At 44.5% G+C, this 12,267-nt stretch overlaps 1 protein-coding gene across 1 annotated transcript in view; it reads left to right on the top strand.

Annotated features, from left to right (window-relative positions):
* ARNT2 (aryl hydrocarbon receptor nuclear translocator 2) overlaps positions 1-10,619 on the top strand; it is a 129,986-nt gene extending 119,367 nt beyond the window's left edge. The window contains exons 15-19 of the mRNA XM_087704276.1: positions 2,385-2,484; positions 3,433-3,571; positions 4,559-4,724; positions 8,555-8,691; positions 10,026-10,619. Of these exons, the coding sequence (XP_087560402.1) occupies positions 2,385-2,484; positions 3,433-3,571; positions 4,559-4,724; positions 8,555-8,691; positions 10,026-10,124 (641 nt within the window). The 3' untranslated portion in view covers positions 10,125-10,619. The remainder of the gene's footprint in view (positions 1-2,384; positions 2,485-3,432; positions 3,572-4,558; positions 4,725-8,554; positions 8,692-10,025) is intronic.
* The last annotated feature ends 1,648 nt before the right edge of the window (positions 10,620-12,267 follow it).

Genomic DNA, 12,267 nt, shown 5'->3' with positions numbered 1-12,267 from the left:
CAGCTCATTCTGGACAAGGGAAGACTGAAATTTGACCTTCCTTAATCCTGATCTGTCACTCTACTGAACTGCCCCTTCAAACAGAGCCAGTTTTGTTTAGCAAATGCTAAATCTGGCCAAGATTTTCAAAGCTTCTCCCAAGAGCCAATTATAAATACAGTGTCTTTAGACAGTGGTTTGCAACATCGTGGGTGGATTTGCAATGTGGTACAGCTTCGCCATTGTTCTTCGAGTCATGGCTGAAGGCCAAGATAAATAAGATTACACTGAGTTGAACTCTGCTTTCCTGGTCAGCAACTTAATTTTTGAACCCGCCGTATTCATGATTTGGTGAATAGCAATGGGATGCCCTCCCTTGGTGAACTTTTCTTATTAGATAATTCAGATGCTGACTCTATTCCTGCCTGCATCTGAGACTTGCTTCTGAAACCCTGATTTTGCAACTTGTGGTGAGAAGATGAGGCACAATTGGAAGCATAAGTCAAAAGTTTGCAATTCGGACACCAGCATCTCTTGTTGATCAAGAGGAGGTTTTCTCACCATGCAATCCAACCTAGGAAAGCTCTAATGCGCTACAGACCCCGTCATCTTCTTAAATGGGAGTCTTGTGAGCAGTAGAATGAAGAGAAAGGACAGATTCCAAAGAAGTGAACCAGCCTTGCTCATGGGCTGAAGAGAGCAACAGTCATCCATACACATAACCTGTTTATTGAATGAATGTATTTAATGGCTTTGGAGAGAATTTTAAAGTATAAAATAACCATACAGTATGGTTCGGTCAATATTATAAGCCACAAAAAATGAACCACACACTATGCTTAGATATGAGCAAATCAATCTATCTATCTATCTATCTATCTATCTATCTATCTATCTATCTATCTATCTATCTATCTATCTATCTATAGCTAGCTAGCTAGCTAGCTAGCTAGCTAGCTGGCTATATCTTTATCTATCTATCTATCTATCTATCTATCTATCTATCTATCTATCTATCTATCTATCTATCTCTATCTCTATCTTATCTAGCTAGCTAACTCTCTATCTATATCCTACCTATCTATCTATCTATCTATCTATCTATCTATCTATCTATCTATCTATCTATCTATATCTATTTCTATCTCTATCTTATCTAGCTAGCTAACTCTCTATCTATATCCTATCTATCTATCTATCTATCTATCTATCTATCTATCTATCTATCTATCTATCTATCATCTATCTAAAAATGTGTGTATGTGTGTATTCCAGCATAACTGCAATGCCTCGAGCAATTTCAACCAAACTTGGTACCCAGATGACTTACTCTCTGGAAAAAAAATACTGTGGAGGTGAGACACCCCTAACACACCTTGGGGTGTGTGTTCTGTTAAGATACAGCCAGTTGTGCCTTAAAATGGCTTCTATTGTACTGCCATAAAATGGCTTCTACTGTACAGCACAGTGGAGTTGCCATGGTAATGGCTTCACAGTACTCCACAAGGGGGCTCCCTCTGGTAAGGGGGAAAATCCAACATTAGAAATTACATTTGGTCTGGACATTTTCCCCTTATAAATAAAAACCCAGGCAATGCCGGGTTATCAGCTGGTATCAAATAAGAACAGCAGAAACCAACCCAAAAGGAATACGTCAACCTAGTTGAATATGTGAAATGCATCTGTAGAATGTCTATGGAGATTCTCAGTCATGAGCTGAAGGAGCTTCTTTGGACAAGAAGTGAAATGTCCTCAAAGAAAAACCAGGAAGTCCAGTTGCTACTTGAAAAATCACCTTTGGGGCAATCTGTAGAATGTTCTTCTGATTTGCAGCAAGATCCCACGAGCAATCTTATTCAAGCGCAATGTTGCATAGGAGGAATTTTTGTCATCATCCCACAGATAGTGTTGGAAGACAAGAACGTAGCACTTAGTTGGAAGGCTGCCAATCCACAAAATTGTTGGTGATGTTGCCATTATGGTGTTTTGTTGTTAAAAGTTAGAAGAGATTCAGAAGTATGAAACAACATTTGTGGGCTACACATAAATAGAATAGAGTTGGGGCCTTGGAGGTCTTCTAGTCCAACCCCCTGCTCAGGCAGGAAACCCTACAGCACTTCAGACAAATGGTGGTCCAATCTCTTCTTTAAAACCTCCAGTGTTAGAGCATTTACAACTTCTGGAGGCAACTTCTGTTCCACTGATTAATTGTTCTAACTGTCAGGAAATTTCTCCTTAGTTCTAAGCTGCTTCTCTCCTTGATTAGTTGAATGGAATGAGGGCTAAGTACAGGATATGGTCACAAAGCCAATTTGGCAGCCACAATGGTGGGACTGAAGCTAAACCTGGTTTGTATGATGGCTGCCTTGTTTTGAATCGTCTCTTTCTGTTGATTGCACTTGCAGCAGATAAAAAGATGATGCCTTCAGCTTCCACAACGGGAAACCAGCAGATCTATTCGCAAGGGAGCCCGTTCCAACCAGGACATTCTGGGAAATCTTTCAGGTACTGTGACTTGCAGCAGGATGAATAAAGGCAGAGAATCAACACTTGGCATACATTGAGCCAACATTCATGAATAGGATCTTTTGACCTCAGTGTTATTAGGGGAAAACTGGAGCTCAGAAATAGCCAGATTCAACGTACGGTTATAGCAATGGAAGAGAATATTTGTAGCTCAGGGTTGAAATGAGAGGTCCTTGGTGACCCCTGAGCTTAGTTGTTTTCTTGCAGATGTTTCATTATTGTAGTAACAGCATCAGTACATTGATAGTGTTGACTTCTTGACTGTATTAATCTTGGGGCTAATCTCTGCTTATCTGGGTATTTTAGCACTGTTGATATTACCTAGTTGGGTAATGAAATGTCTGCAGGAAAACAACCAAGCTCAAAAAGTACCAAGGACCCCACAGTTTCCTCCTCCTCCTCCTCCTCTCCACAAACCACAGTCCTTTTGAGCTCTGATGATATTATCTAGCTGGGTAATGAAATGTCTGCAAGAAAACAACCGAGCGCAAAAAGCACCAAGGATCCCACAGTTCCTCCTCCTCCTCCTCCTCCTCCTCCTCCTCCTCCTCTCTAGAAACCCCACTTCTTTCTAGCATCAGTGATATTACCTAGTTGGGTAATGAAATGTCTGCAAGAAAACAGCCAAAAAGCACCAAGGATCCCACAGTTTCTCCTCTTCCTCCTCCTCCTCCTCCTCCTCCTCCTCCTCCTCCTCCTCCTCCTCCTCCTCCTCCTCCTCCTCCTCCTTCTCCTCCTCCTCCTCTCTAGAAACCCCACTTCTTTCTAGCATCAGTGATATTACCTAGTTAGGCAATGAAATGTCTGCAAGAAAACTATCAAGCTCAGAGAGCACCAGTTTCATTTGGACTGGTCCATTTAGAACAAAGGACTAGAAGTCAAGCAATCTTCTATCTTCCAAATCCCTTTTCATTCTCTTCTCTGCAGCTCCCCTGTGGTCCATGTCCCAGGTGTCAACGACATCCAGTCCTCATCATCAACAGGCCAGAATCTGTCACAGATTTCTCGGCAGTTAAATCAAAGCCAAGTTGCCTGGACGGGAAGTCGCCCTCCATTCTCCGGACAGGTACGGCAATTAATTTCAAAAGGCTGGTTTTACATCTCTTTTGCTACAGGGCAAGCGGGTGTTATATTTTGGGCTCTTATTGTTTTGATCACAAGAGGCATATTTGAAGGTAGAGTGATAACGAGACTTCCCCTCCAAACGATGCTTTGGGAATATCCTTGAGCGAGGACATAATTTTTGTCTCCGACACCTGAAAGCAGCATCCCATCAGGTTTGCGTCTGTTGCAAATTTGAGAAGAATTTCCTCTAACTTTAGAGTAGAGCAGATCACAGCAGAGCAGAGCTGGACGGGACCTTGGAGGTCTTCTAGTCCATCCCCCTGCTCAAACCCAGGGGTGGGCTTCAAAAATTTCAGCAATGGATTCTCTACCTGGTTGCTGTGTGGACGTGGCCAGGGTGGGCGTGGCCTAGTTGACCTCATGCACCACTGCGGGGAAAGGAGGCTTCTCCAGGCTCCGGAGGCTTTCCTTAAGCCTCTGGGAGGGCAAAAACTGCTTCTGGAGCTTCCAGGAGGCCTGTTTTTCCCCCTCTCTGAGTCTCCACATAAGCCCTGCACTTACCTCGTATCCAAAATGGGCCACGTGGCGACTCCTGGGAAGGTGGGGGGCAGCCAGGAGTGGGATTTGAAGGACTTCCAAGTCGGCCATAACATTAGCTACAGGTTCTCCTGAACCTGGGCGAACCCGTAGCAGCCCACCCCTGCCTATACCATCTCAGGCAAGTGATTGTCCAGGCACAGCCGTTCCACCAGTTAATAGTCAGTTCCACAAGTTAATTGTTTGGGTCCACCAGTTCCTTGAATGACAATAGCCAAGCCATAAAAATGAAAACAAATGACCTAATTAGCTCTGAAAAAAAAGACAGCTGATGTTGTAATGCATGAGGCTGTCAGGGATCAGCTTGGATCTCTGATGGATTGCTTCATTTCTTTGTGAGAAATGTGGACTGATATGTCATCTTATTTTTGTTTGTTTACTCTCCATTCAGCAAATTCCTTCACAAGCCAGCAAGGCCCAATCGTCGCCCTTTGCCATTGGATCCAGCCATAGTTACCCTACTGACCCAGCTTCCTTCAGCCCCCTTTCCAGTCCAGCTACGTCTTCTCCAAGTGGCAACGCCTATTCCAGCCTGGCTAACAGGACGACGGGCTTTGGTAGGTATGGAAGTTGCTCATAACTGCATTAGCACGTTAATGTATGAGTAGTCCTTGATTTACGGGCACAATTGAGCCCATGAATTTCTGCTCCTAAGTGAGACATTTGTTGAGTTTTGCCCCCATTTTTTGACCTTTCTCACTGCAATTGTTAAGTTAGTAACATGGTTGGGTTCAGGGGTGGGTTTCTCGCCCCGTTCCAACCGGTTTGGTTGGAACGGCGCCGGCGGCATCCTCGTGCACGCGCGCGGTGCACGCATGCGTGCTAGCATCTGCGCGACGCTCCAGCTGCTCCTGGACGATCGTGCAGGCGCTGTATGCGTCCTGCGCATGCGTGGAAGTGGAGAACTCATCAAAACCAGGTAAGGACCGCGGGCGGGTGGGCGGGCAGCCCTTTCGCCGTTCTCGGAAGTTACTTACTTCTGGGTTCGGCGACCAACCGGTTTGCAGGGACTGCCGCGAACCGGTTGAAACCCACCCCTGGTTGTGTTAGTAACACAGATCTAGCCCATTGACTTTGCTCTTCAGAAGATTACAGAAGTTGATCACAGTACCCCATCATAAATTTGAGAAGTATTTCCAATAGAATAGAGTAGGGTAGGGTAGGGTAGGGGTAGGGTAGAACAGAACAGAACAGAACAGAACAGAACTGGAGGTCTTCTAATCCAGTCCCTGCTCAAGCAGGAGAACCTATACCATCTCAGACAAGTGAATGTCCAGTCTCTTCTTAAAAACCTCCGGGGCTTCGGTACGGTAGGTATGAAAGTTGCTCATAACTGCATTAGCGCATTAATATACAGGTACGTAGACCCCGTCATAAGGAGGAGTCAGTTGCCAAGCCTCTGAATTTTGACAACCTGACTGCAGTGGTTACCTTTTCACTCATCGTATTGAGAAAACTAGAGAAATTGTCAAAAAAGAAATACAGCACGATAGTATATATTAGTTGTTGCATCATAGAACTGGCAGGTGTTAAGGGTCCATTTGGTATAGTGGTTAAAGACACTAACTAGTCTAGAAACTGGGACACTAGTCCCACCAGCTAGGTGACTTTGGGGTAGTTCCTCTCTCAGCTCTAAGAGGAAGAAGGCAAGGCAATAGTCTGAAAATATTGAACTTGTTGACTTTAATATATGAGGGCTTCAACTGCCAAAATTCTCCATGCTGGCTGGGGAATTTTGAGGGCTGAAGTCCACATATCTTAAAGTTGCCGAGTTTGAGAAAAAAACACACCCACTGGTCTAGAAGCTTTGACTCCGTGATCCCTATCAAGGGTTATCTTTGTTACTCTTGGCAGCTTCCATGACGCTGGCTCTTGCAAGCCCCTTTTCAGGAACTCAAATACAGAGTTTTCCAAAAGTGATGCTAGCCAAAATATAACACTGTGTGCATAAAGGCATTGTGACTGCAAAAAAAAGAAAAAAATAGACTTAAGAATTCGAACTGGCTAATAGCCCAGTATTCTTCCAGGCTGATTCCTTTTCAGCTGACAATTTGCTCCCGTTTGAATTTTTTAAAATAAAATCCCCCAGAGAAACGAAAGTTGGGGGTGGGAGTGAAATTGAACAGGATGTGTTCTCAGTTCAGCAAATTGAAGCACTACCCCCCGACCAAAACAGTCTTTACTGAAAATTCAGAACAGGGTGTGAGTGGAAATGCCAGAAACAAAAGGTGAATAGAGCACATAAACATCAAAGCCTACGCAAACCAAAATATCTGTGGTTTTCTTTCTTTCTTCCTTCCTTTTTTCTTTTTTAAAAGTTCTACAGTGAATTATTCCAGCCTAAGGCAAGGAGAAGGGGAAACAAAACTTGCTTTTCCGGACACTGAATGTAATGTCTAGCGTGTTGTTTTTTTTCAGGACACTGGTTCTTCTAATTCAAAAGTTACCAACGGGATTTGTTTTTAAAAAGATCAGCATCAAACGATGTTTATCTGCAAAAACATGCTGATAAATATACCATTGTTTGTATTATTAATATAATAATACTAGCTGGATATCCGTGCTTCTCAATGAAACTATGTGATCGGGCAATGCAGGAGAAATCCAGTTCACTCCGGTTCAATCCGTTGGCTCAGTGGTAGCCGGTGATTGAAACACATAAGGGAATATTGCTCCCGCTGCCTTGAGTCCGGAAGAAGTTCCATAGGTGAAAGACATAGACATTTTGGTGAGGTACCGATGTTTAGTACTATAAAGAGCCCCAGACCACTCCTGAGTGAAGGAGTAGAACATCTGCCAGTTTGAACTGAGGTAACGGAATGTGAGGTAACTGGCAGTTGGAACAGAGTTCTTTTCTGGTGGTGGGGGGAGTAGAACTTCTTAGCATCGGAGTGTGTTAATTACTGTATAAGGAATACTAATGATCTGATGGTCACTTTGAAAAATCCTTTCTTAGCAAGCACCTAAAAGCCAAGAGGAACATAGATGCCAAATTTCAAGTTTGTAGACTTTACGGTTCTGGAGAGTTCATGATGATGCGTGTGTGGCATTTGGCTTTTATGTATATAGATAAAAAGTAGGCCTTTTGACTACATTCAAAAATAGTCCAAAAGACCTACTTTTTATCTATATATATAAAAGCCAAATTAAAAGTTAGTGCAAGTTTCTAATTCTTATTATAATAAAGAGGTTTAGTGTTCTCCTTTGAGAAGAATGAACGTACAGTTTGAGGAATAATCCTGGAAAGACTCTTCGTTTTCTGGAGGGTTGGGAGCAAAATGTCTCCTTTTGACTCTTGATAGACCTTTTTGTATGCATTTATACAATGTTTTTTAAGGCGATCAAACCGGTCAGTCCTAGAGGAGATCAACCCTGACTGCTCTTTAGACGGCCAGATCCTGAAGATGAAACTCAAATCCTTTGGCCACCTAATGAGAAGGAAGGACTCCCTGGAGAAGAGCCTAATGCTGGCAACGATGGAGGGCAAAAGAAGAAGGGGATAGCAGAGAATGAGGTGGCTAGATGGAGTCACTGAAGCAGTAGGCATGAGATTAAATGGACTCCAGAGGATGGTAGAGGACAGGAAGGCCTGGAGAAACATTGTCCATGGGTCAGACACAACTTCGCAACTAACAACAACAATAAATGATTTAAAGAAGGGTCTTCTTTGCAGTACCCAGGGATGTTGTGTAAAGTGACAGGAAAGAGAGGGAAGCCTACCCTAAGAATCAAAGGCAAGCAATGAATCTTAACCTGTTTTCTGCAAAGACCTTGCTCAGATTTATCCAGCCTGGATAACACTGTGCCTCTCATTGCTTAGAGAAAGGGAGAATTTTTTTCCCTTGCATAGAGAAGCATAGAACGATCTCATGGAAGGTGAAACTCTATTGCTTATCACCGGTTGATTTGTTCAGGAAGGAGGATAGGAAGGAGGATAAGGTATTCTGTCAGCAGGTATCTTGTAATAGCAATAGCAATAGCAGTTAGACTTATATACCGCTTCATAGGGCTTTCAGCCCTCTCTAAGCGGTTTACAGAGTTAGCATATTGCCCCCAACAACAATCCGGGTCCTCATTTTACCCACCTCGGACGGATGGAAGGCTGAGTCAACCTTGAGCCGGTGAGATTTGAACAGCCGAACTGCAGAACTGCAGTCAGCTGAAGTAGCCTGCAGTGCTGCATTTAACCACTGCGCCACCTCGGCTCTTCTTGTAGCTAACAGATTCAGTTAAAAACTAGAAGCATTTGAAATGTGGATTTACAGACGGCTGTTACGTATAAACTGGGTTGACAGAATCACAAATGAAGAGGTGCTAAGCCACCTGGGAAAGCCATGATCTAACAAGAATCATCATCGCAGTGATTTTCTTTTCTTTTGTTTTCCAGCGGAGAGCAGCCAAAGCAGTGGACAATTTCAAGGACGGCCTTCAGAGGTCTGGTCCCAGTGGCAAAGTCAGCACCATAACCAGCAAAACAGTGAGCAGCATCCTCACCAGCAAACTAGCCAGACAGAAGTGTTCCAGGTAAGTGAGGACAGGGGTGGGTTTCAACCGGTCCGCAGCTGTCCGCGTGGACCGGTTGGTCGGTGAACCCGGAAGTAAGTAACTTCCGGGAACGCCAAAGGGCGCACCCACCCGCCCGCGCTCCTTACCGGTCTTTGAAGGCTTCTGCGCTTTCACGCAGGCGCATGGCACATACAGCGGCTGCGTGATTCTCCGCAAGCAGCTGGAGCATCGCGCAGGCGCTAAGACGTATGCGTGAACTGCGTGCATGCACGAGGACGCCGCCGGCCCCGTTCCAACCGTACCAGTTGGAACGGGATGAGCAACCCACCACTGAGTGAGGACCACCCAAAAAATGTTTGGGCACCATTGTTCTATGGCTTTAGGGATTCCATAGAGTCGTTGAATTGGAAGGAGCCACAATAGCAATGATTACACCCAACTCCTGCTCGCTATTGGATTCCATGTTAAGGCATCGATAACAACTGCCTATTCAGTGTCTGCTTGGACACCAGAAGAGGAGAACTCCTTAGATAGCAATAGCAATACCACTTAGACTTATATACTGCTTTGCAATGCTTTACAGCCCTCTCTAAGCGGTTTACAGAGTTAGCATCTTGCCCCCAACTATCTGGCTTTCATTTTACCCACCTTGGAAGGATGGAAGGCTGAGTCAACCTTTGAGCTTGGTGAGATTTGAACTGCCAAATTGCAGGCAGCCAGCAGTCAGCCTGCAGTACTGCATTCTAACCACTGGGCCAGCGCTTGAAACCTAAACCTGGATCTCCAATCCCAAAGCAACACCTTAACCACCGTGCTACACCATCTCCCACACTTCATGACCAACATGCTTCCTAATTATTAAATTAACCCTTAATCTGTTTTGCAGGGTGCATTAAACCCAACAGACTGTGAATTCACACAAGATGCAAAACTAGAATAGCAATAGCACTTAGACTTCATATACTGCTTCATAGTGGTTTACGGCTCTCTCTCTAAGTGTTGGTCCTGAGTTGCAGAAGTTTCAAAAAGAGTGCTTTTTTACCCCAGTAGTAGCAGTAGCAGTAGTAGCAGTTAGACTTATATACCGCTTCATAGGGCTTTCAGCCCTCTCTAAGCGGTTTACAGAGTCAGCACATTGCCCCCACAGTCTGGGTCCTCATTTCACCCACCTCGGAAGGATGGAAGGCTGAGTCAACCTTGAGCCGGTGAGATTAGAACCGCTGAACTGCAGATAACAGTCAGCTGAAGTGGCCTGCAGTACTGCACCCTAACCATTGCGCCACCTCGGCTCACCCCAGCCCCAGGTTAAACCAAAAATCACATTTTCTTTTCCTTTTTTCATTCTTTTACAGGATATGCTACCTATTCCAGGGGATCCAACACAAGGGACTGGCAATTACAACATAGAAGACTTTGCTGATTTGGGCATGTTTCCACCATTTTCTGAGTAAATTTATCTTGCCAGATAACATGCTCTGGCACAGGGTTGGGGAAAAAACCTACTGATGTAGCCTGGTCTCTGGTTTTTGTTCGTTCATTTGTTTGTTGGTGTTAACACTATCATAGAAGCTTTTATACAAGCAGCCTCCATTCTTTTCTTTGAGATAACTTGCTCTCCTCCCCAATGTTAACCATGCAAGTTCTAATAATCTACATGTATTAGGACTCACATCAGGGTTCAGTTTGCACAGGTAGTCCTCGACTTGTGACCACAATTGAGCTCAAAATTGCTGTTGTTAAGTGAGTCGTTTGCCCCATTTTATGACATTTCCTGTCACGGTTGTTAAGTGAATCACTGCCGCTGACTCCTTGACTTTGCTTGTCGGAAGTTTGCAAAAGTGGATCACAGGATGCTGCAATGGTCATAAATCTGAACCAGTCAGTAAGCATCGGAATTTTGATCGCATGATCAGGGAGATGTTGCAAAAGTCGTAAATGTGAAAAACGGTCGTCTCTTTTTTCAATGCCGTTGAAACTTTGAACGGTCACTAAATAGACTGTTGTAAGTTGAGGACTATCTGTATTTCATTCCCATTGGCAGAGGAGCTCAGGGTTGAATGGGTGAAGGTAAGGGGGGGGGAGAAATAATGGGGAGGCCCTTTGGGTTTATTTTATTTTCCGGAGTTCTTAACATCAGAATGCGAATCATTGCTAATTTCCCATCTCCACGAAAATTATCTTGCTTAAATATTAGGTGCGCCAATCCTTCACTCGCTATTCAAAACAAACCCACTGGCTTTCTCTACAGCTTTGAACAAAGGAGATTTAATGAGTAATGCATAGCAGTCTTGGGCTGGGATGGATTAAGAGAAACAGGCTTCAGCCTCCATACCTTGCTTCACTGGGGGAAGACACTTAAATTGCTTGGTATGCATTTGTGGATTTAGTCACTGCAGCCCAACCCTTTCAAAAGATCTTGACTAACAAGGGTAGCAAGAACCTACCTACTGTAATTCTAAACTAATTTTTTCCCCCTGCAGATAACCTCTGAGTGTATGATAGCACCCGACTATGCACAACACAAACCAGAGGTGGGATTCAGCCGGTCCGGGCTGGTTTGGGTGAACTGGATGCCAATTTTGCATCTGGTTCACCGAACCGGTTGTTGCAAGGACTGGCTCTGCCCACCTGCCCCACTCCTCCCAGGGGTCCCCACGTGGCTGTTTTGGATGGAGGTAATTGCAGGGTCCGCTCGGAGGCTCAGACAGGGCGAAAACCAATCCTACTGGAAGTTCGGGAAGGCCAGAAATGGGCCCATTTCCCGGTCTCCAGGGGGTCACCAGAGCCTGGGGAAGCCGTTTTTGCCCTCCCGGAGGCTTGAGGAAATCATCCAGAGCCTGGGGAGGGCAAAAACTCCCCCCCCCCCAAATGGTGCAGGAGGCCTACTAGGCCACACCCACCATGGCCACGCCCACCCAGAAACTGGGCAGAGAACCCCTTGCTAAAAATTTTGAAGCCTACCCCTGAGTGCTATCAACTATGCGCAACACAAAGGTAGAACTATTATAGTTGTGTGGTTGTAACTGTCAGCGTTCCAAATATCATCCAAAATTAAATCAGAGTCCAAGGCAAAGCATTGCTCTAAGTTCCAATTTATTAAGAGAGACATGTTGGCACATCTGTGGAAAACCCGAATCTGAAAGCTTCCTGGGTTTTGCACCCAGTTGAAAGTTCATGAACCTGCCCCCACACCCACAAGCCCATCACATGGTCTAATCTTCCATTGAAACGCTGGTATTTACACCCATCCACTTCTGGTCAGGTGCAGAGGTGCAAAGACAAAGAATGACCTTGGACTTCTAGAAAGGAATGTTTTATTTTGACAACAACACATTCTACAGTTCTACTCCTTACTATTCCCCCCTCCCAATTATCCCACTAATGAAACAGCATAGTAAAATAATAGAGAGTGTGGCAGGCCAGAGATCCTAAAAGGAATATGACAAATACGACTGACAGTAACCAGATCTCAGCTCACACTGCAACCCAGATCAAAATAGCTCAAATGTTTGTGATACCTTTTTTTATGCCTTGTACATGTGGGAGTATCAGTTAAAATAGTAACAAGCAACAACAACAATACTAGCCATCCTG

This window comes from Thamnophis sirtalis, unplaced genomic scaffold (genome assembly GCF_051295495.1).
Source record: "Thamnophis sirtalis isolate CommonGarterSnake01/CBP01778 unplaced genomic scaffold, rThaSir2_p1.2 scaffold_2, whole genome shotgun sequence".
Taxonomy (NCBI): Eukaryota; Metazoa; Chordata; class Lepidosauria; order Squamata; family Natricidae; genus Thamnophis; species Thamnophis sirtalis.
This window is presented reverse-complemented; position numbering and strand designations above follow the sequence as displayed.